Below are 23,874 nucleotides of genomic sequence, written 5' to 3' on the forward strand. Positions count from 1 at the left end.
AAGGCACACCTTCTCCAAGATGCCTTCCCCAACGAGACCCTCATTTCCTCTTTTTTTTTCTTAATGGCATTTATTCAGCGCTTACTATGTGCAAAGCACCGTTCTAAGCGCTGGGGAGGATACAAGGTGATCAGGTTGTCCCACGGGGGGCTCACAGTCTTCATCCCCATTTTACAGAGGAGGGAACTGAGGGCCAGAGAAGTGAAGTGACTTGCCCAAAGTCACCCGGCTGACAAGTGGCGGAGCCGGGATTAGAACCCATGACCTCTGACTCCAAAGCCTGGGCTCTTTTCCACTGAGCCATGCTGCTTCTCTTCCTCTTCTCTCACTCCCTTCTGCATCCCCTTTGCAATTGGATTTGCTCACCCCTCCCTCAGCCCCCAGTACTTATATACATATACTATTTATATTTCATACTAAAATATACTAAACTTATATAATATATAATTCTTACATATAATATAAAATTAACATATTAATATCATAATATTATTAATTAATATATTAATATTTTATATTTATATTTTATATATTTATACTAAAAATACTATTTATTTATTTATATTAATGTGTATCTCCCCCTCTAGAGTGTAAGCTTGTTGTGGACAGGGAAAGTGTCCATTAACTGTTGTATCATACTCTCACAAACGCTTAATACTGTGCTCTGCACACAGTAAGCGTTCAATAAGCACCACTGATTGAGCATATTTCAGATCACATTTGCCCTGGTCAGACCCAGTTTGATTTAAGTCCTGCTGCAACTTTTCCATATGGGGCAGGTGCTCAATTTCGAAGTCTTCTGATTTCTTCCAAGGAAACTGGACTTGGGATTTTTAAGTGTGGCTGTTTACAACACACAAACCTCCACTGCGGCAAGATGCATCTTCAGAAGTCTCACTTTGGCTCCCAGGCCCCAGAAGAAAAGAACAGAAAAGGATGACAGAGATTCCTGGTGCTGACTGGTTGTTCTGGCTGCTCATTCTAATTATCATCATCATCAGAGGTAATTATTGAGCATTTATTTTGTGCAGAGCACTGTGCTAAGTTCTTGGGAGAGTACAGTATAACAGAGTGGGTCGACATGTGTCTGCCCACAAGCGAACTTATAGTCAGTCGAGGCGGAGACAGGCAGTAATATTAAGTCATTTATAGTAGATAATGTATAAGTGCTGTGGGGTGAATAGCAAATGCTCAAAGGTCACAGCTCCAAGCGCATAAATGACACAGAGGGGAGATGGAGCCAGGGAAAAGAGGGCTTAATCAATCAATCAATCAATCAATCAATCGTATTTATTGAGCGCTTACTGTGTGCAGAACACTGTACTAAGCGCTTGGGAAGTACAAGTTGGCAACATATAGAGACAGTCCCTAACCAACAGTGGGCTCACAGTCTAGAAGTGAGTCTTAATCATTTTGTACTCTCCCGAGCGCTTAGTACAGTGCCTTGCACACGGTAAGCACTCAATCAATATGATTGAATGAATGAAAGAATGAATGAATCAATCAATCATTTAATGAGCACTTCGTGTGTGCAGAGTACTGTTCTAAGAGCTTGGAAGAGTACAATGTAACAGGGTCGGTAGACATTCTTCCTGCCCACAACAAGCTAACGATCTAGAGATCTATTCAATCAATCAATCAATCGTATTTATTAAGCACTTACTGTGTGCAGAGCACTGTACTAAGCGCTTGGGAAGTACAAGTTGGCAACATATAGAGACGGTCCCTACATTCAGCGTGGCTCAGTGGAAAGAGCCCGGGCTCTGGAATCAGAGTTCATGGGTTTGAATCCCGGCTCTGCCAATTGTCAGCTGTGTGACCTTGGCCAAGTCACTTAACTTCTCTGGGCCTCAGTTACCTCAACTGTAAAATGGGGATTAAGATTGTGAGTCCCACGTGGGACAATCTGATCACCTTGTAAACTCCCCAGCGCTTAGAACAGTGCTTTGCACATAGTAAGCGCTTAATAAATGCCGTTATTATTATTATTATTATTATTCGGGGAAAGCCTCTACTCAGTGCAGTCATCTGTTTTCCACTGTTACCCAAGGCCCCTCCCTCCCCCCCTCCCAACAAACCAGCAGATGAAGCAACCATAATATGGTGAATTTTTCAACTACCTTTTAAATAATCTAATTGGCGTAAGTGATTTTTCTCTAATTGGTTCACTGTAATTTTGCATCTACTGAGTAATTCAGGGTTAAACTAAGCAAATACCCGCGACTTCCCTTGACGCATAAATAGCATTTTTTTAGTACATGCCTAAATTCGTAACATTCATAAGCTGACCGATTTTTCTTGGAACGGTGACAGATGATCAAATTCGCTGGATACAGTGTTTGCCGCGTAATCTTGCTCTTCGTTTGTGTTGCAATAGATCTCCTGTCTGAAAGTTATCTGATACCACCTTGCAACTTCTAGCCAAGTCATTAAGCACAGAAAATGTTCCATTTCGGTGGGTTTAACAAAAAGTGCAAAAGATGGGGCAAATGGAATTGTTCCTTCAACGCAAAATTCAATGGAAGAATTCCCAGTTTACACGAAGGTAATACGTTTTCCTCTCACTCTGGATTCCTGGAGCCTCTCTGTTTCTCATCTTTAGTTGAAAAAAAAATCACAAGATACGAACCAATATACAGTATCACTGCCCTGCAGCCTTAACAGTTTCCTGGGGGAAATTGTTTTGTTCGGCAAAGACTTTGCAATATAGATTGCATAGAGGTTGTTCTCTTCCCTGGGACCTTCCCGTCATCCCCAAAGGAAGACGGGCTTGGGTTCGGCCCCACAGGTCTTTCAGACGTCAGTGCAGTTTTGCTTCACAAAGTTAAATTCCCCAGATGCAGCACTCTACATCCTGATTTAGAAACGGGGCGGGCTTCTGTGTGTCCTACGTAAAGATGATGAGAGGATAACGGTGAAAGAAATGGGAAAATGTTACCTACTATTTCCACACAGCAGAGCCATTGAATCTTCTACAGACACACTGGGAATTTCTGACAAATCGATCTGTCTTGCAGTCCTCGCCAAGGGATGGCAGAAGAATTGAGACGAGAGGGGAACGTGTCCACCGATTATGTTGTAGCTTATCAATCAATCAAAGGTATTTACGACGTGCGGAGCACTGTTCTAAGTGCTTGGGCGAGTACAGTAAAACAATGAACAGGCACATTCCCTGCCCACAACACGCTTACAATCTAGATCATCGCCTTCGAGGGCTCCTTTTGGCAGGGGTAGGGGCCTCAGTGGAAGTAGCAGCTTGTGTGGCTGGGGGGCTGCATTGTTGGAGGTTTTAGGGGGGGTCATCATCAATCGTATTTATTGAGTGCTTACGATGTGCAGAGCACTGTACTAAGCGCTTGGGAAGTCCAAATTGGCGACATATAGAGACGGTCCCCACCCAACAGTGGGCTCACAGTCTAAAAGGGGGAGACAGAGAACAAAACCAAACATACTAACAAAATAAAAGACATAGAATAGATATGTACAAGTAAAATAAATAAATAAATAAATATCCAGAGGCCCTGGGTTTCAGGACCGTGACCCCCTACCAAATAAATAATAATATAGTAAATAATATAATAACAAATAGTAAATCTAGTCACTGAGCAATCTCTCCCCTACCAGAGGGGGAGAAACACTGTGGCCTAGTGGATAGGGCATGGACTTTGGACTCAGAGGACCTGGATTCTAATCCTGGCTCTGCCACTTGTCTGCTGTGTGACCTTAGGCAAGTCACTTCACTTCCTTGGGCCTCAGTTACCTCATCTGCAGACCGTAAGCCCCATGTGGAATATAGACTTTTTCCAACCTGGTTAACGTGCGTATATAACAGAGCTTAGTAGAATGCCTGGCACGTAGTAAACGCTTAACAAATTGAAAAAAAATTGTCATCGACCAGCTAAAGCTCCTTTATTCTCTTCCTCACTCCCGCTCCTGTTGTTGCTCCCACTGCTTCCGTGCTCACAAAGGTTTGAAGGGAACTTCAAGTCAGTTCAATTTAATTCTATCCAAAGCTGAGTTAAAACGGTGGCGCATAACAAGTGGATTGTGTCAAGTATTGTGAAAATCGCATATCATTTTAATGAATAAGAAATGATTAATCATAAAGCAACAGGGGTCCTTTGGTGACCTCATTCGCTCCCACGACTTCAGCTATCATCTCTACGCTGATGACACCCAAATCTACATCTCCGCCCCTGCTCTCTCTCTCCCTCCCTCCAGGCTCGCATCTCCTCCTGCCTTCAGGACATCTCCATCTGGATGTCTGCCCGCCACTTAAAACTCAACATGTCCAAGACTGAGCTCCTTGTCTTCCCTCCCAAACCCTGCCCTCTCCCTGACTTTCCCATCTCTGTTGACGGCACTACCATCCTTCCCGTCGCACAAGCCCGCAACCTTGGTGTCATCCTCGACTCCGCTCTCTCATTCACCCCTCACATCCAAGCCGTCACCAAAACCTGCCGGTCTCAGCTCCGCAACATTGCCAAGATCCGCCCTTTCCTCTCCACCCAAACCGCTACCCTGCTCGTTCAAGCTCTCATACTATCATCCTCAATTGTATCCTGTCTGGACTACTGTATCAAGCTTCCTCTCCGATCTCCCATCCTCCTGTCTCTCCCCACTTCAATCCATACTTCACGCCGCTGCCCGGATCGTCTTTGTGCAGAAACGCTCTGGGCATGTTACTCCCCTCCTCAAAAACCTCCAATGGCTACCAATCAATCTGCGCATCAGGCAGAAACTCCTCACCCTGGGCTATAAGGCTGTCCATCCCCTCGCCCCCTCCTACCTCACCTCCCTTCTCTCCTTCTCCAGCCCACCCTGCACCCTCCGCTCCTCTACCACTGCTAACCTCCTCACTGGGCCTTGTTCTCACCCGTCCCGCCGTCGACCCCCGGCCCACGTCCTCCCCCGGGCCTGGAATGGCCTCCTTCTGCCCCTCCGCCAAGCTAGCTCTCTTCCTCCCTTCAAGGCCCTACTGAGAGCTCACCTCCTCCAGGAGGCCTTCCCAGACTGAGCCCCCTCCTTCCTCTCCCCCTCCTCCCCCTCTCCATCCCCCCACCTTACCTCCTTCCCTTCCCCACAGCACCTGTATATATGTTTGTACATATTTATTACCCTATTTATTTATTGTACTTGTATATATTTATTCTACTTATTTTATTAATATGTTTTGTTTTGTTCTCTGTCTCCCCCTTCTAGACTGTAAGCCCACTGTTGGGTAGGGACTGTCTCTATATGTTGCCAACTTGTACTTCCCAAGCGCTTAGTACAGTGCTCTGCACACAGTAAGCGCTCAATCAATACGATTGATTGATCTACAAAATGGGGATTAAGACCATGAGCCCCATATGGGACAGGAACTGTGTCCAATCCAAAATACGTGTATTCACCCCAGCACTTAGAACGGTGCTTGGCACATAGTAAGCGCCTAACAAGTACCATGATAATTATTTATAATTATTTAACAGAGTTGATAGACACGTTCCCTGCCTACAACAAGTTGATCGTCTTGACAGGAGTCTTATAGTTTAGAAGAGGGGAAGTTTACCATCTAGAGGGGGAGTTAATCAATCAATCGTATTTATTGAGCGCTGAGTGTGTGCAGAGCACTGGACTAAGCGCTTGGGAAGTACAAGTTGGCAACATATGGAGACGGTCCCTACCCAGCAGTGGGCTCACAGTCTAGAAGGGGGAGAGTAAAGTACAAGTAAAATGAATAGAGCAAAAAATATGTACAAAAATATATACAATTGACTGTGAGCCCCACGTGGGACAAACTGATCACCTTGTATCCTCCCCAGCGCTCAGAACAGTGCTTTGCACATAGTAAGCGCTTAACACATGCCATCATTCATTCATTCATTCCATCCCCATTTTCCAAATGAGGGAACTGAGGCCCAAAGGAATGAGGTCACACAGCAGACAAGCGGTAGAGCGCGGGAAAGCCGCTGTGGGGCCAGAGAAGGGAGGTGGAGAAGGGGAAACGAGGCTTAGAGGCCTCTAGGCGCTCAATAAATGCCCCCGATGGACTGGGAGTCGCCCCTGGGCGGGCGAATCCATCGAGATTTGACGTGGGATATTTTGGGGGTCCCCTCTCACACTTGGGAGAACCATCTCCCATCATTCAAGCAGCGTGGCTCAGTGGAAAGAGCCCGGGCTTTGGAGTCGGAGGTCGTGGGTTCGAATCCCAGCTCCGCCACATGTCTGCTAAGTGACCTTGGGGAAGTCACTTCACTTCTCAGAGCCTCAGTTCCCTCATCTGTAAAATGGGGTGATGACTGTGAGCCCCGCGCGGGACAACCTGATCACCTTGTATCCTCCCCCCCCAGCGCTTAGAACAGTGCTTTGCACATAGTTAGTGCTTAACAAATGCCATTATTATTATTCTATGAGAAGCAGCGCGGCTCAATGGAAAGAGCGCGGGCTTTGGAGTCGGAGGTCATGGGTTCAAATCCCGGCTCCGCCACTGGTCAGCTGGGTGACTTTGGGCAAGTCACTTCACTTCTCTGGGCCTCAGTTCCCTCATCTGGAAAATGGGGATTTAAACTGTGAGCCCCCGGTGGGACAACCTGATCACCTGGTGACCTCCCCAGTGCTTAGAACAGTGCTTTGCACATAGTAAGCGCTTAACAAATACCATTATCATTATTATTATCTCCTTGCGGGCGGGGCGCAAGTGCTTTCTTCCATCTGCACTCCGCGGTTCGGTGCCGACACCGAAAGGGCGCTCAGTAAATACCGCTACCACTTAAAACCGCGCTGGAGAAACGGATGCAACGCGGAGGCCGGTCGACGCGAGAGGAAACCGTGTTTCACGTTTTCTAATCAGCGCGTCCCTGCCGACACGCGGAGGGTGCAAGAAACGGAGCCAAGCAAGTGAACGCGTCCAGCTACAGGTGTGTTTTACGGCAGGTTTATTATTTAAAAAAAAAAAAAAAAAAATGTACCAGGAAATCATAAAAGAGGGAGCGTATCCATTGAACTTTTATTGAAGTATACAGGAAGTCTTCTTTAGAAATCAAACATGAGCATGAAGGTATGGCCGAACAGAAAAATCTATCAAATTCCGTGAAAAGTTGCTGACTTTAAATAGTAGCGGTAAGAATGACCAATATATATTCTTTGTTACAACCGCCCTCACTCGACTAGTAAAAAATAATAATAAACATTCAGTAAACATTCTTCCCTAAGGTAGTTTCCCTTATATAGCAGTGATTTCTCCGTTCCTTGTGTACATACATTTTTTAAACGTGACCAATCAGTGGTTCTCACAATCGAAAAATAAAAGCACGGAAAAGTTTACACTCTCGTACAGGTAAAGAAAAGATCATTCTGCGGCCGACCGTCTATCCTGGAGGGCGTGGCGGGGTTCCCGTTCCGTTACCTAGTGCGCAGTTAGCTTCTTACGTACAAATATCGACATATTTGGCTTGTGCTTCAAAGCCTCTGTGTCCGGAGGGGACGGGGACGGGGGACGGGGGGGACGCGGCTCATAGGTTGAAGTCGCCGGGGCCGTCTTTGCTGCCGCCGGGGCGGACGGGGTCGGGGGGCGGCGGCGGCGGCGGCGGGTCCGGGGACCCGGCCGGGGGGCCGCGCGGCTCCGGGGAGTCCGCCGAGTCCGGGGCCAGGCCCTCCGGGCACGGCAGCTTCAGCAGCTCTTCTCGGAGCTGAGCGGTGTGACGCTGACGGACGGACGGACGGACGGACGGACGGACGGGCGGAGGGGGAGAGACACGGCGGGCGGTTACGACCCTGGCGCTGGAGGACGGGGGCCCGCGCGTGCCCCTTCGCTCGACCGTATTGACTGGGCGTGCCAAGGGCTTAGCTGTTCTTAGACCCTGAGCCCGCTGTCGGGTAGGGACCGTCTCCATACGTTGCCAATTTGGACTTCCCAAGCGCTTAGTCCAGTGCTCTGCACACGGTAGGCGCTCAATACATACGACTGTACTTCCCAAGCGCTTAGTCCAGTGCTCTGCACATAGTAAGCGCTCAATACATACGACTGTACTTCCCAAGCGCTTAGTCCAGTGCTCTGCACATGGTAAGCGCTCAATAAATACGATTGATGATGAGGATGACTGATTGTGCTTCCTGAGGCGGGACGCGCCGTCCCCCACCCGGGGATCCCCTTGGGTCGCGGGAGGGACGGAGGACGGGCGGGCGTCGCTCGGAGGGGCCGGGGGAGCTCAAGCTGCACAGAGAAGCGGCGTGGCTCAGTGGAAAGAGCCCGGGCTTTGGAGTCAGAGGTCATGGGTTCAAATCCCGGCTCCGACAATAATAATAATAATATTATTATATTATATATTATATTATTATATTGTATAATAATATTATTATAATCAATCAATCAATCGTCTTTATTGAGCGCTTACTATGTGCAGAGCACTGTACTAAGCCCTTGGGAAGTACAAATTGGCAACACACAGAGACAGTCCCTACCCAACAGTGGGCTCACAGTCTAAAAGAGTCTACTAATATTATTATTATATTATAATATTATAATAATTATAATAATAACGGCATTTGTTAAGCGCTTACTCTGTGCAAAGCACTGTTCCAAGCGCCGGTTGGGGGGGGGGGGATACGAGGTCATCAGGTTGTCCCACGTGGGGCTCACAGTCAACCCCCATTTTCCAGATGAGGTCACTGAGGCTCAGAGAAGTGAAGTGGCTTGCCCCAGGTCACACGGCGGGCAGGTGGCGGAGCCGGAATTCGACCCCGCGACCTCCGACTCCAAAGCCCGGGCTCTTTCCACTGAGCCGCGCTGCTTCACCTGTCAGCTGCGTGACTCTGGGCAAGTCGCTTCACCTCTCTGAGCCTCCGTTCCCTCCTCTGTCAAATGGGGATGGAGGCTGTGAGCCCCACGCGGGACAACCTGATCAGCCTGTATCCCCCCGGCGCTTAGAACAGCGCTTTGCACGTGGTAAGCGCTCAGAAGGAGCTGCCATCCTCTCGGGATGCCGAGCGGCCGGGCCCTTTCTGGAGAAAGGGGGACGGCAGCACCTGGCCGCGGTCCCCGGCCCCGGTTCCTTCCGCCGTTTCGGGTCATCCGAGTCCCGCCCGTGGGGAGGGGGGGGACGTCGGACTCCGGAAGGGCCAACTCGGTACCGCCGCGGACCCGGGGGCTTTCCGAAGAAGGGGGACTCAGGCGGGCGTCCCGTCGCCGGTCTCGGGGTCGGCCCTCGAGCCCCCCGCCCCTACCGCGGCTGCCGTGGGGAGAGCGCGGCCTGGGCCGTTACCTCAGGGGCTACCTCAGCGCTAAGAACGGTGCTTTGCACATAGTAAGCGCTTAATAAACGCTACCATTATTATTATTATTATTATTACCCTCTCGGCTGGGTTTGGGGCCCCGACTCCGGCCGGGCAACGGGTCCCCTCAAAAACCCCTCACACCCCACCCGGAGACCCGCTCCCGCCAACCGCTCGGGAAAGACGATGGCAGGGCGCCGCGATGAACGCGGTTCTTTCTCAGGAGGAAGAAAGTAACAACGCCGAGCACCATCGCCTCTGAGACACTCGCCCCAGAGGCTTCTCTTCGTACCAGGGGCAGAGACTTTTGAATCTCACCCCATTCATTGAACCCTCCCCACTCCCTGGGGCTCCGGGACCCAAAAGAGCCCCACGAGAGACCCTGCTGCCCAGCCCGCGGGGGCCCCTCGGGGGAGATTCTCACCTTGAGGGCCGCTGCGTGGTGGGACATGGTCCTCCCCACCCGCTTATCGCTGCTGTACTGCTGGATGTCAGCGATCCACTCCTCACACTGGGCCATGATCTCCACTCTCTTCAAGTAAAAATGCTTGTGAATCACCTGTGGGGCAAAAACGACAGAGTCAGAAAACCCACCCCAAAGGACGCGTCTACGGCAAGCGTGAGGAGATGCCGGCCCAGGGCTCGGGGTTGGGCCGAACAGGAAAATTCGGGTCAATGAGGTTATTTGGCCGGTCCCCCGGAGGCGCCTGCATTCGTCCTGTGGACGCCGAGGTGGTCTGGAGTCTTTAAATACGATTGAATGAATGAATCCTTTTGCCGAGGTTCAGTCACGGGCCGTTCTCCGGCCTTGGGGAATGGCGGGGAAGCACCCCGGAGAAATTCAGTCGGGGTGGTTGGAGCAGAAGTGCAGAAAGGCAGGCTTGAGGTGACACCGTGTGGGCCAGGAGGATCCAACTTGGACTTCCCAAGCGCTCGGTACAGTGCTCTGCACACAGTAAGCGCGCAATAAAGACGATTGATTGATTGATTTTATAGTAATAATAATAGTGGTATTTGTTGAACGCTTACTATGGATCTATCAATCGTATTTATTGAGCGCTTACTGTGCGCAGAGCACTGGACTAAGCGCTTGGGAAGTATAAGTTGGCAACATATAGAGACGGTCCCTACCCAACAGTGGGGATCAGGCACTATACTAAAGCTAGCTGTCTTTGCAGTAAAGCTCAATATTGGAGCACTCTTCTCTTCTCTCCCCTTACCTTTATGACCAGGTGATGGCCCGCTACCCCGGAGGGGCATCTCGTCACATCCCCGGATTGTTGGTCAGACCATTGTATCTGTTGAGCGCTCACTGTACTAAGCGCTTGGGAGAGTACAATCTAACAGACACATTCCCTACCCACAGAGAGCTTACAGTCAATCAATCAATCAATCAAGCGATCGTATTTATTGAGCGCTTACTGTGTGCAGAGCACTGTACTAAGCGCTTGGGAAGTACAAGCTGGCAACATATAGAGACGGTCCCTACCCAACAGTGGGCTCACAGTCTAAAAGTCGAGAGGGAAAATCAGGTGGGAACTCCTCCCCCCGCTGTCGCCTACATGGGGTGTGTGTGTGGGGGGGAAGGAGGGATGGGGGAGAGGGGGTGTGCCAACGTCAGGGGTGGTGTGGGCCGCCCCGGCCAGCCGCAAGTCACTTCTCTGCCTCAGTTGCCTCATCTTGTAAAGTGGGGGTTGAGACTGTGAGCCCCACATGGGACGATTCTGACACCTGTCTCCATGTTTGGTTTTGTTGTCTGTCTCCCCCTTCTAGACAGTGAGCCCGTTGTCGGGTAGGGACCGTCTCTGTATGCTGCCGACTTGTACTTCCCAAGCGCTTAGTCACACAGTAAGCGCTCAATAAATACGACTGAATGAATGACAGCCTGTGTCCAACCTGATTTGCTTGTATCCACCGTAGTGCTTGGCTCATAGTAAGTTCTTAATATTTATTACTCTATTTTATTTGTACATGTTTATTCTATTTATTTTATTTGTTGATATGTTTTGTTGTCTGTCTCCCCCTTCTAGACTGTGAGCCCACTGTTGGGTAGGGACCGTCTCTAGATGTTGCCAACTTGTACTTCCCAAGCGTTAAGTCCAGTGCTCTGCACACAGTAAGCGCTCAATACGTACGATTGAATGAATGACAGCCTGTGTCCAACCTGATTTGCTTGTATCCACCGTAGTGCTTGGCTCATAGTAAGCGCTTAATATTTATGACTCTCATTTGTACAAATTTATTCTATTTATTTCATTTGTTAATATGTTTTGTTTTGGTGTCTGTCTCCCCCTTCTAGACTGTGAGCCCGCTGCTGGGTAGGGACCGTCTCTAGATGTTGCCAACTTGGACTTCCCAAGTGCTTAGTCCAGTGCTCTGCACACAGTAAGCGCTCAATATATACGATTGAATGAATGACAGCCTGTGTTCAACCTGATTTGCTTGTATCCACCGTAGTGCTTGGCTCATAGTAAGCTCTTAATATTTATGACTCTATTTCATTTGTACATATTTTTTCTATTTATTTCACTTGTTAATATGTTTTGTTTTGGTGTCTGTCTCCCCCTTCTAGACTGTGAGCCCGCTGTTGGGTAGGGACCGTCTCTAGATGTTGCCAACTTGGACTTCCCAAGCGCTTAGTCCAGTGCTCTGCACACAGTAAGCGCTCAATAGATACGACTGAATGAATGACAGGCTGTGTCCAACCTGATTTGCTTGTATCCACCGTAGTGCTTGGCTCATAGTAAGCTCTTAATATTTATGACTCTATTTCATTTGTACATATTTTTTCTATTTATTTCACTTGTTAATATGTTTTGTTTTGGTGTCTGTCTCCCCCTTCTAGACTGTGAGCCCGCTGTTGGGTAGGGACCGTCTCTAGATGTTGCCAACTTGGACTTCCCAAGCGCTTAGTCCAGTGCTCTGCACACAGTAAGCGCTCAATAAATACGACTGAATGAATGACAGGCTGTGTCCAACCTGATTTGCTTGTATCCACCGTAGCGCTTGGCTCATAGTAAGCACTTAATATTTATGACTATTTCATTTGTACATATTTAGTCTATTTATTTTATTTGTTAATATGTTCTGTTTTGTTGTCTGTCTCCCCCTTCTAGACTGTGAGCCCACTGTTGGGTAGGGACCATCTCTATATGTTGCCAATTTGTACTTCCTAAGCGCTTAGTACAGTGCTCTGCACACAGTAAGCGCTCAATAAATACGACTGAATGAATGAATGAATGAATGAATGAACCGGGGCTGGGCATTCCTTTGCCCAAGACCGCCGGGAGGTCCAAACGCGGTTCCTACGGGCTCCCCCTGAAGCCGCTGGACCACCCGACTTCACTGCAGATCCCTTGGAACTGAAGGCCATCCCCCAGAGACGGATGTAATAATGATGATGACGGTATTCGTTAAGCGCTTACTATGTGCCAAGCACTGTTCTAAGCGCTGGGGGAGAGACAAGGTGATCGGGTTGTCCCACGGGGGGGGCTCACGGTCCCCATTTTCCAGATGAGGTAACTGAGGCCCAGAGAAGTGACTTGCCCAAAGTCACCCAGCTGACAAGTGGCAGAGCCGGGATTCGAACCCACAGCCCGGGCTCTTTCCACTGAGCCACGCTGCTTCTCTTACCCCGAGGAACAGGCAGATCCTGGCACCGCAGGCACTGCCGGGCAGCAGCGGGGATGGGGAAGGAGCTCAGGTCTCCATACGCTCATCGCCCCGATCTCGCCTTGCCCAACACTGACTTAAGCGCCACCACTGCTCTTGACACCTAGATCTGCCCCAAGAAGGTGATCACCTCTCCAACCCGTCAGAAAAATTGTTTTTAGTATTTTGTTCGGGCCAATTGGAGCTTGGGCTGCTATCGGTTTCTTCTTCTAAATAATCAGGACCAGAAGGGGAAGAGGAAGCAAAGTGTACTATCATCATCATCAATCAATCAATCAATCAATTGTATTTATTGAGCGCTTACTATGTGCAGAGCACTGTACTAAGCGCTTGGGAAGTACAAATTGGCATCACATAGAGACAGTCCCTACCCAACAGTGGGCTCAATCGTATTTATTGAGCGCTTACTGTGTGCAGAGCACTGGCCTAAGCGCTTGGGAAGTCCAAGTTGGCGCTTGGGAAGCACAAGTTACTACTGATAAGGGGAAGCAGCGTGGCTCAGTGGAAAGAGCCCGGGCTTTGGAGTCAGTGGTCATGGGTTCAAATCCCGGCTCCGCCAAGTGTCAGCTGGTGTGACTCTGGGCAAGTCACTTCACTTCTCTGGGCCTCAGTTCCCTCATCTGTAAAATGGGGATGAAGACTGTGAGCCCCCTGTGGGACAACCTGATCACCTTGTAACCTCCCCAGCGCTTAGAACAGTGCTTTGCACATAGTAAGTGCTTAACAAATACCAACATTATTATTATTATTATTATTATTATTATTATAAATAGCCTCCTCAATCTGCCTCTGTCTGTGAAAATTAGTCAAGAAGTCTTTCTAGTCAAAGCAGGCCCGTGTTACAAAAGGGTACATTTAGAGAAGCAGCGTGGCTTGGTGGAAAGGGCCCGGGCTCGGGAGTCAGAGGTCATGGGTTCTAATCCCGGCTCCGCTACTTATGAGCTGTGTGACTCTGGGCGAGTCACTTCAATCAATCAATCATATTTACTGAGCGCTTACTGTGTGCAGAGCACCGTACTAAGCGCTTGGGAAGTACAAGTTGGCAACATATAGAGACAGTCCCTACCCAACAGCGGGCTCACGGTCTAAAAGGGGGGGTCTAAAAGGGTCACTTCTCTGGGCCTCAGTTCCCTCATCTGTAAAATGGGGATGAAGACTGGGAGCCCCAAGTGGGACAACCTGCTTACCTTGTATCTACCCCAGCACTTGGAACAGTGCTTGGCACACAGTACATAAGAGAAGCAGCGCGGCTCAATGGAAAAGAGCCCGGGCTTTGGAGTCAGAGGTCATGGGTTCAAACCCTGGCTCCACTAATTGTCGGCTGTGTGACTTTGGGCAAGTCACTTCACTTCTCTGGGCCTCAGGTCCCTCATCTGTAAAATGGGGATTAAAACTGTGAGCCCCACATGGGACAACCTGATCACCTTGTAACCTCCCCAGCAGTTAGAACAGTGCTTTGCACATAGTAAGTACTTAATAAATGCCATTATTATTATTATTATTAGTAAGCGCTTAACAAATACCATCACCATCATTATTATTATACGTTTCAGGCAGACTTCAGAAGGCTGGGGTTGGGCCATTTCAATACTTTCTCTGGACTCTGACATACTGTACATAGTAAGCGCTCAATAAATATATGATTGATGATGATGATAATGGATATGGGTGTGGACCGAACAGAGGAAAGGGGACAATTATTTCATACGGTATCTGTTAAGTGTTTGTGCCACACACTGTATTACTTGCTGGGGAAGATAGGAGATGGTCGGGTGGGGCTCACAGCCTTAATTCCCATTTTACAGCTGAGGCACAGAGAAGCAGCATGGCCTAGTGGCAAGAACATAGGTTTGGGAGTCAGAGGACGTGGGTTCTAATCCCGGCTCCGCCACTTGTCTGCTGCGCGACTTTGGGCAAGTCACTTCACTTCTCTGGGCCTCAGTTACCCCATCTGTAAAATGGGGACAGAGACTGTGAGCCCCATCAAGCGCTTAGTACGGTGCTCTGAGCACAGTAAGCGCTCAATAAATACGATTGAATGAATGTGGGACAGCCTGATTACCTTGTTACCTACCCCAGTGCTTAGAACAGTGCCTGGCACATAGTAAGCGCTTAACAAATACTATAATTATTATTATTGTTAAGTGAAATGACTTGCCCAAGGTCATGCAGCAGACAAGCGGTGGAGCTGGGATTAGGACCCAGGTCCCCTGACACCCAGGATCATGCTCTTTCCAACAGGCCACACTGCTTCTCCACGGACAACTTGGAATTTCCCATCTGTAGCTCTGCTCGTTTCAGAAGATGACCCACAGATTTATATCAAATCAATCAATCGTATTTATTGAGCGCTTACTGTGTGCAGAGCACTGGACTAAGCGCTTGGGAAGTACAAGTTGGCAACATATAGAGACGGTCCCTACCCAACAGTGGGCTCACAGTCTAGAAGGGGGAGACGGAGAACAAAACCATACATATTAACAAAATAAAATAAATAGAATAGATAGGTACAAGATAAATAGAGTAATAAATATGTACAAACATATATACATATATACAGGTGCCGTGGGGAAGGGAAGGAGGTAAGACGGGGGGATGGAGAGGGGGACGAGGGGGAGAGGAAGGAAGGGGCTCAGTCTGGGAAGGCCTCCTGGAGGAGGTATGCATCATCTAGACTGTATGCTCATTGCGGGCAGGGAACGTGACTACCCTCTTGTACTGTACTCTCCCAAGCGCCTAGAACAATGCTCTGCACACAGTAAGCGCTCAATAAATACCACTGACTGATTAACCCAACCAACTTACCTTGCTGTGATTTTCGGGTAAAAAAAAAATATAATCTGAGTCCCCTCATTTATCGAAGGGGACCAAATCAGAGTCGAACAACCACTCTTCTACTTCTATTCTAAAGTCGGTATAACAGGGCAAAAATGAAATCTACAAATGGGGCTTAGGTTGACACAACACCAGGATATGCCGTTAATCATCAGCATATCCTCTCCCAGTGCTCCTGGCCTGGTGATTTGTTGTAAAGTGGGGAAAAGGCCATCAATCCTAGTTGGCAGGCTGGCTGGCTGGCTGGCTGGCAAGCATCCCCTTCCATCCGTTTAGCCTCTGGCACGATTCTGAGTCACACCAGATGTGCCGCTTCCTCTCTGGTTAAAATACTAATTTCCATGGCAGGAAATGGGAAGGAGGAGCTGGTAAACTCCATTCCCAGGGAGCGGCCAAGATGACCCTTCCTTCCTCTCCCCCTCGTGCCCCTCTCCATCCCCCCCATCCCCCCCATCTTACCTCCTTCCCTTCCCCACAGCACCTGTATATATGTATATATGTTTGTACATATTTGTTACTCTATTTTACTTGTACATATCTATTCTATTTATTTTATTTTGTTAGTATGTCTGGTTTTGTTCTCTGTCTCCCCCTTTTAGACTGTGAGCCCACTGTTGGGTAGGGACCGTCTCTATATGTTGCCAACTTGGACTTCCCAAGCGCTTAGTCCAGTGCTCTGCACACAGTAAGCGCTCAATAAATACGATTGATTGATTGATACAGTACAACAGAATTAGCAGGTATGTTTCCTGCTCAGAACACGTTTTACTCAGCCCTTCCCCCTGCAAAACTCCCAACAGCCCAAATGATCTTCTCTGCCCATTTAATCTGAAGGCAGGAATTAGTCAAGGTAGGACGTTTCAGGGCATGATGGACTCCAAAGGGACTGGGTAACCGGGCTAACCAAAGAGTCGATAGTATTTGTTGAGCGTTTACTGTCTGGAGAGTATATATATATATATGTTTGTACATATTTATTACTCTATTTATTTATTTATTTTACTTGTACCTATCTATTCTAGTTATTTTATTTTGTTAGTATGTTTGGTTTTGGTTTGGTTTTGTTCTCTGTCTCCCCCTTTTAGACTGTGAGCCCACTGTTGGGTAGGGACTGTCTCTATATGTTGCCAACTTGTACTTACCAAGTAAGCGCTCGATAAATACGATTGATTGATTGATTGATTGGAGAGCTGTGTATTACGCATTTAGCACAGCGCTAGGACCGGTTAGTGGGGAGACAAAACCAACAAGCGAAGCAGCGTGGTTTAATGGAAAAGGAGCCAGGCATGGGCGTTGGAGAACCCGGGTTCTAATCCTGCCTCCGTTCACCTGTCTGCTGTGTGTCTTTGGGCAACTGCTTCACTTCCTCTGTGCCTCAGTTGCCTCATTTGTAAAATGAGGATTAAGACTGTGAGCCCTACGTGGGACGTGGATTGTGTCCAACCCTATTAGCTCGCGCTTGGTACAGTGCCCGGCACATAGTAAGCGCTTAACAAATAACATTAAAGATGGAAAAAACGAACATATTCAAACCGGGAAGCAGGAATTAATCTGCCAGATTCTTTCCTCCAACTTTAGTTAAGTTCACGGGTTGGGTTTTCTCCTACAATTCGAAATTCCCCGATTTTTGGCAAGCTGAACTTTAGACTCTACGGACAATTTTCACTTTCCTCTTTGAGCCTGCAATGAATTAGGTTTCCCTTGGACCCTTTGATTGCACCGGTGGTGAACCGCACCGTCATTTCATTCACTTCAGAAGTTCAGACACTTAAAAGAGACATCAATTTGTAAAGGTCGTTTTGGGCTCCAAGTGAGTGAATGCGGTTGTACTGGTCAAAACTCACTATATCTACAGTACTTAAACCCACTTAGATCTACATTACTTCCTTTTTGCTTTCTCGGCCGGCTGACTTTGATGCGGACCCGATACAAATCATTAGGAAGACCCGAGGCTTATTTAAAGGGTACAGAAAAATAGAAAGGAAGATAATGGCTAGTGTCTAATAATGAAAATAATAATTTAAAATGGCATTATTAAAGCACTCGCTCTGTAGACGCTAGTCAATCAATCAATTTATCATATGCACTGAGAGCTTACCGTTTACAGAGCAAATGGGGCTCCCAGTCTAAGAAGGAGAACATGTATTTTATCCTCTTTAGACCGTAAGCGCCTCGTGGGCAGGGATCATGTCTACCAACTCTGTTATTCATTCCCTCATTCATTCAATCGTATTTGTTGAGCGCTTACTGTTTGCAGAGCACTGTACTAAGCACTTCGGAAGTACAAGTTGGCAACATATAGAGACGGTCCCTACCCAACAGTGGGCTCACAGTCTAGAAGGGGGAGACAGGGAACAAAACAGAACATATTAACAAAATGAAATAAATAGAATAAGTACAAATAAAATATGTAAATATATATATAAATATATATTATATATAATACATATATATTTATATAAATTATATATATTTACATATATTTTATATATGTAAATATATAAAATATGTGTGTACACACACACACACACACACACACATATACATATACTCTTCTGAGCTCTCAGTACAGTGCTCTGCACACAGTAAATGCTCAATAAATACCACTGATTGACTGATTGATCGTCCAAGGTCAGACGGCAGGCAAGTGGCGGAGCCGGGACTAGAACCCATATCTCCTGACTCTCAGTCCCGAGCTCCTTCCACCAGGCCACACTGAATTGCCTCCATTGTAAAGGCCAAAGGGACAGACTAGAAATTCAGAATTTCTCTGCAAGAACTGATACAACCAGCTTCCCTGATTCTCTTCCCTCTTGGTACTAAATCACTTCCTCTCTCCCAACTCAGGGAACACGGCCTTGTGGAGAGAGAACAGGGTTATGAGTCAGGGGATTACGGTTCTACCCCGCGCTCTGCCGCACTGTGACCTTGGGAAGTGTTTTAGCTCCTCTGTGCCTTGGTCCCCTCACCCATACAAAGGGGATAAAATCCTCAATCCTTTCCCCTGATTGTGAGCCCCATGTGTGACAGGCATTTAAATGGAATCTCATCATTAGGTTACTGAGGCCCAGAGAAGTGAGGTGACTTGCCTCGGGTCACGGAGCATCATCATCAATCGTATTTACTGAGCGCTTACTGTGTGCAGAGCACTGTACTAAGCGCTTGGGAAGTACAAATTGGCAACATATAGAGCAGACACGTGGCAGAGCCGGGATTAGAAACCAGGTCCTCCTGACACCGAGGCCCGTGCTCTAAGCGACGCTGCTTCTCAGTCACTTAGGTTCTAGATCCTCCCCGCCGTCTCCTTTCCCACGTGGCCCTTTCCTCTGAGGGGCCGGGATTCCGGGCCCTCGGGGGCACGGGCCTCTATTTGGTCGAGTGGAGAGAACTGTGAAAAGACGAGCTGTTTGAACTCCCCGCAGCCTGCTCCGGAAGCTATGCAGCCATCAATCAGTCGTATTTATCGAGTGCTTACTGTGTGCAGAGCGCTGTGTTAATCGCTCGGGAGGATGCAGCAGAACAGAGCTGGTCGGCACGTTCCCCGTTCACGAGCCCCACCGCCGGGCTGCAAGATCTGGACGGTGGAGGGTTCGGGAGCCACTGTGGGGCTGTGTGCCCGGGGAATCCCTCACGTGGACAGGCCCCGCACCTTTCCTTAAGATCCTCTGGATGGGAAGCCGAAGTGCCAAACATCAAGGCCGCAGGTGCCATCTGATGCTTCTACCCCGGGGCCGCCTGGCATGGTGGGAAACAGCCAGGTGGAACCAGTAAAACCCGGTGGCGGAGGGGCCGTCCCAGGAAAATTCGTTTCCTTGGCACATCAGCCCAGGAGCTCTGCACCGAGGACCCCAAGGGGGCCCGGTGGGGTGGGAGCCACACCCCCTGGCTCGGAGGCTCCCAGAGTTGCCTGGGTGAGGAAGCAGACGTGGTCCGGGGTGCCGGACCCAGCCCATGGCTGAGCGGGGCCCAGCAGTGGTCAGCCCGGCTCACCTCCGGGCGGGAACCCCAGATATGTTAAATCATGCCTCCCTGGTTGCTAATCTCCTCACCGTACCTCGTTCTCACCTGTCACGTCATCCCCCGGGCCTGGAATGCCCTCCCTCTGCCCATCCGCCAAGCTAGCTCTCTTCCTCCCTTCAAGGCCCTACTGAGAGCTCACCTCCTCCAGGAGGCCTTCCCACACTGAGCCCCTTCCTTCCTCTCCCCCTCGTCCCCCTCTCCATCCCCCCATCTTACCTCCTTCCCTTCCCCACAGCACCTGTATATATGTATATATGTTTGTACATATTTATTACTCTACTTATTTATTTTACTTGTACATATCTATTCTATTTATTTTATTTTGTTAGTATGTTTGGTTTTGATCTCTGTCTCCCCCTTTTAGACTGTGAGCCCACTGTTGGGTAGGGACTGTCTCTATATGTTGCCAACCTGTACTTCCCAAGCGCTTAGCACAGTGCTCTGCACACAGTAAGCGCTCAATAAATACGATTGATGATGATGATGCCTCTCCTCGTCCTTCCCCACTCAGCTGGTCTAGAACAAGAACATGTTTCCCTCTCACCAAAGAGTCTCACTGGCAAGCCCAAAAGGAAGCATTTAAAACCATGACTGCACAGACGATCTGTTCGCCCCATCAAGTCACGGTGTCTCGTTTGTGGGCGTTGCCCTGCTTGTGAGCAGACAAGGCCTTCCTTGTCTAGACTGTGAGCCCGCTGTTGGGTAGGGACTGCCTCTGTGTGTTGCCGACTTGTACTTCCCAAGCGCTTAGTACAGTGCTCTGCACACAGTAAGCGCTCAATAAATACGATTGATTGACTGATTCCTGGTGCTCAAGGGCCCACCCAGTCGTACAGAACAAACACTCAGCTGCAGGGGTATTTCCTGGGCATCATAGGTAAAGATCTCCCAGAGCTTCTCAACAATTTACATGGAATTATACAATCGCAATGAGGCAAACGGTAACCAAAAGAATCACGTTATTTAAATCACACTCACACCCCATCTAAAAGTGTGCTGGATATTTGAGCAAAACATCCTTGCACCAACGGTTCTGGCGTGGTGGGGTAGGATTGCCCGAACTGTCGGATGAGAGGGAGAAGCGTCTACGTGGGATTCTGTGGCCTTGTAAATACAAATGTCCCACTTTTTAGTCTGGAAACTCCACAAGAGCAATAACTATCCTTTACCTATTCTGTACTTCCCCAAGCACCCAGGGCTGTGCGTCCTGCACAGTCAATACTCTGTAAACACTGTCGAATAAATGAATACTAAACCGTAAACCGAAACTAGACTGTAAGCTCCTTGGGGGTGGGGAATTCATCAGGTGCTCTGCACAGACAGACATCACTGATTGATTTAAATCTGCTTGCTAAGCTATAATGGTGGGAAGCAGCATGGTCTAGCGGAAAGAGCATGGTTTCGAAAGTCAGAAGGACCTAGGTTCTAATCCTGGCTCCGCCACTTCCCTGCTGTGTGACGTTGGGTAAGCCACTTCCCTTCTCTGGGCCTCAGTGACCTCATCTCTAAAATGAGGATTAACACCATGAGGCCCATGGGGGGCGGGGACTTTGTCCAACCTGATTTCCCTGTATCCACCCAAGTGCTTAGTACAGATCCCGTTACATAATAAGCGCTTAAATACCACAATTACTGTTATCAATCAATCAATCAATTGTATTTATTGAGCACTGACTGTGTGCAGAGCACTGTACTGAGCGCTTGGGAAGTACAAGTTGGCAACTAATAGAGACAGTCCCTACCCAACAGTGGGCTCACAGTCTAGAAAGTTATCATTATAGGCCCGGGAGTCTGAGGTCCTGGGTTCCAATCCCACCTCTGCCACTTGCCTGCTGTGTGCTCTGGGGCAAGCCCCTTAACTTCTCTGGGCCTCGGGTCCCTCTTCTGCAAAATGAGGATTCAATACCTGTTTTCCTTCCTGTTTAGATTATGAGCCCCATGTGGGACTTGAATGTCTTGTATCTCGTGCTTGGTACGGTGCTTGACACACAGTAAACACTTAACAAAAACCACAATTATTACTATTATTATTGTTCCTAAGCCTTCTTCCGAGCAGCAGACCCATCCATTCTCAGCCAAGAGTTTCCACGGCAACGTCAACAGTTCCGTGGCTGTGGGAAACCACTTGGAGAGCGAGAGCACGTCAGGATGCGGATACATCAGCGAGGGCTGCTGAGTTAATGCGACGGGGCAGCCGAAAAGGACGATGCTATTTTCGGCCGGCGCATCCCAGGGAGACGGGCAGGCGCTCCAGAGGCCTGCTGAGTACATTAGCGCTTAGTACAGTGCTCTGCACACAGTAAGCGCTCAATAAATACGATTGATTGATTGCTGAGGCAGCATCCGGGATGGGATCGAGGCTGGGCAGCCCGAAGGGGGCCGATAATCAGGAAATTAGGAACCCAGCTCGCTCGCTCAGTCACCAGTCTGGCCGCAGCCTCGCTCCGACTTCCTTCTCTATGCGTTGACGTCTGGCTCATAGTAAGCTCTTAATATTTATGACTCTATTTCATTTGTACACATGCTTCCTTCGCGTCATCGTGAGCGTGCCCCTGCTCACGCAAGCAACCCTCTACCCCTGCGCCCCTCCTTCACACTGATCCTGCTGGCAAGATGCAAGAGAAGTGCTGACATTCGGCGAGTGTGGGCAGGGATTCCAAGGGATTTCAGATAATCACTCGCACCGGGAAACTGCCAGGGAAGAACTTCTGTTTTGTAAATTAGCCCCGAACCGAAAAAAAGGCCTTTAGGCTGCAAGTTCCTGCTTTCACAAAGCCCCTGGGGTCCGGTGCTGTGAAGAACTATAAAGCTTAACCAGCTCACGGGCAACTTGTTTTCACCAGCTGGCCCAACGGTTAGGATACGGAGGTCAGTATTCTTCCCTATTTGCCCAGGACGAACATCTTGGCCACAGGGCTGCAGCTGCTCAGAGACGGCCTTACACATAATAAAAATAGTAATGGCATTTGTTAAGTGCTTACTATGTGCCAAGCACTGTTCTAAGCTCCGGGGAGGTTACAAGGTGATCAGGTTGTCCCACAGGGGGCTCACAGTCTTCATCCCCATTTTGCAGATGAGGGAACTGAGGCACAGAGAAGTGAGGTGACTTTCCCCAAGTCACCCAGCTGACAACTGGCAGAGCTGGGATTTGAACCCACGACCTCGGACTCCAAAGCCCGTGCTCTTTCCCCTGAGCCACGCTGCTTCTCTAATAATAATAATAATGATAATAATAATGATGGCATTGTTAAGCGCTTACTATGTGCCAAGCACTGTTCTAAGCGCCGGATCTCTCAGCTCTACAAAGAGTGGCCTTTCTGTCGCTCTGTTTCAGGGCGCTTAGGGAATTTTCTCTTCCCGGGGTGACAGTGATTCTAGAGACATACAACCCAACGGGACACAGACTTTCAACCGCTTTTTCAGTTTGCTATCAATGGGCCCCGGCCCATGCCTTGTTTTGATCGTCTCCCGGGAAATGGCCGTGGCTGAGACTCTTGGGATGCTTCTGCGGAATTACAATTACCCCCCAAACTATCAATCAACGGTACTTATTGACCACTTACTGTATGAAGAGTGCTGCGCATATAGCTTTAATACTATTTGTTCTGACGATTTTGACACCTGTCTCCATGTTTTGTTTTGTAGTCTGTCTGTCTCCCCCTTCTAGACTGTGAGCTCGTTGTTGGGTAGGGACCATCTCTACATGTTGCCGACTTGTACTTCCCAAGCGCTTAGTACAGTGCTCTGCACACAGTAAGCGCTCAATAAATAATAAACAGAGAAGCAGCGTGGCTCAGTGGAAAGAGCCCGGGCTTTGGAGTCAGAGGTCATGGGTTCAAATCCTGGCTCCGCCCGATTGTCAGCTGTGTGACTTTGGGCAAGTCACTTAACTTCTCTGTGCCTCAGTTTCTCATCTGTAAAATGCGGATTAAGACTGTGAGCCCCACATGGGACAACCTGTTAACCTTGTATCCCCCCAGTGCTTAGAATAGTGTTTTGCACATAGTAAGTGCTTAACAAATACCGTTATTATTATTATAAATAATAATAAGTATGACTGAATGAATGAATGAACGGCTTGGAAGCTTAGAATAG

The 23,874-nt window shown here is 48.6% G+C and overlaps 1 protein-coding gene across 1 annotated transcript in view; it reads right to left on the minus strand.

The window, feature by feature from the left end:
• Positions 1 to 6,971: 6,971 nt before the first annotated feature.
• BIRC6 (baculoviral IAP repeat containing 6) overlaps positions 6,972 to 23,874 on the minus strand; it is a 367,036-nt gene continuing 350,133 nt past the window's right edge. Inside the window, 2 exon segments of the mRNA XM_038745922.1 lie at positions 6,972 to 7,685; positions 9,677 to 9,811. Coding sequence (XP_038601850.1) covers positions 7,494 to 7,685; positions 9,677 to 9,811 — 327 coding nt within the window. The 3' untranslated portion in view covers positions 6,972 to 7,493.

Source organism: Tachyglossus aculeatus, chromosome 1, assembly GCF_015852505.1.
Source record: "Tachyglossus aculeatus isolate mTacAcu1 chromosome 1, mTacAcu1.pri, whole genome shotgun sequence".
NCBI classification, from domain to species: domain Eukaryota; kingdom Metazoa; phylum Chordata; class Mammalia; order Monotremata; family Tachyglossidae; genus Tachyglossus; species Tachyglossus aculeatus.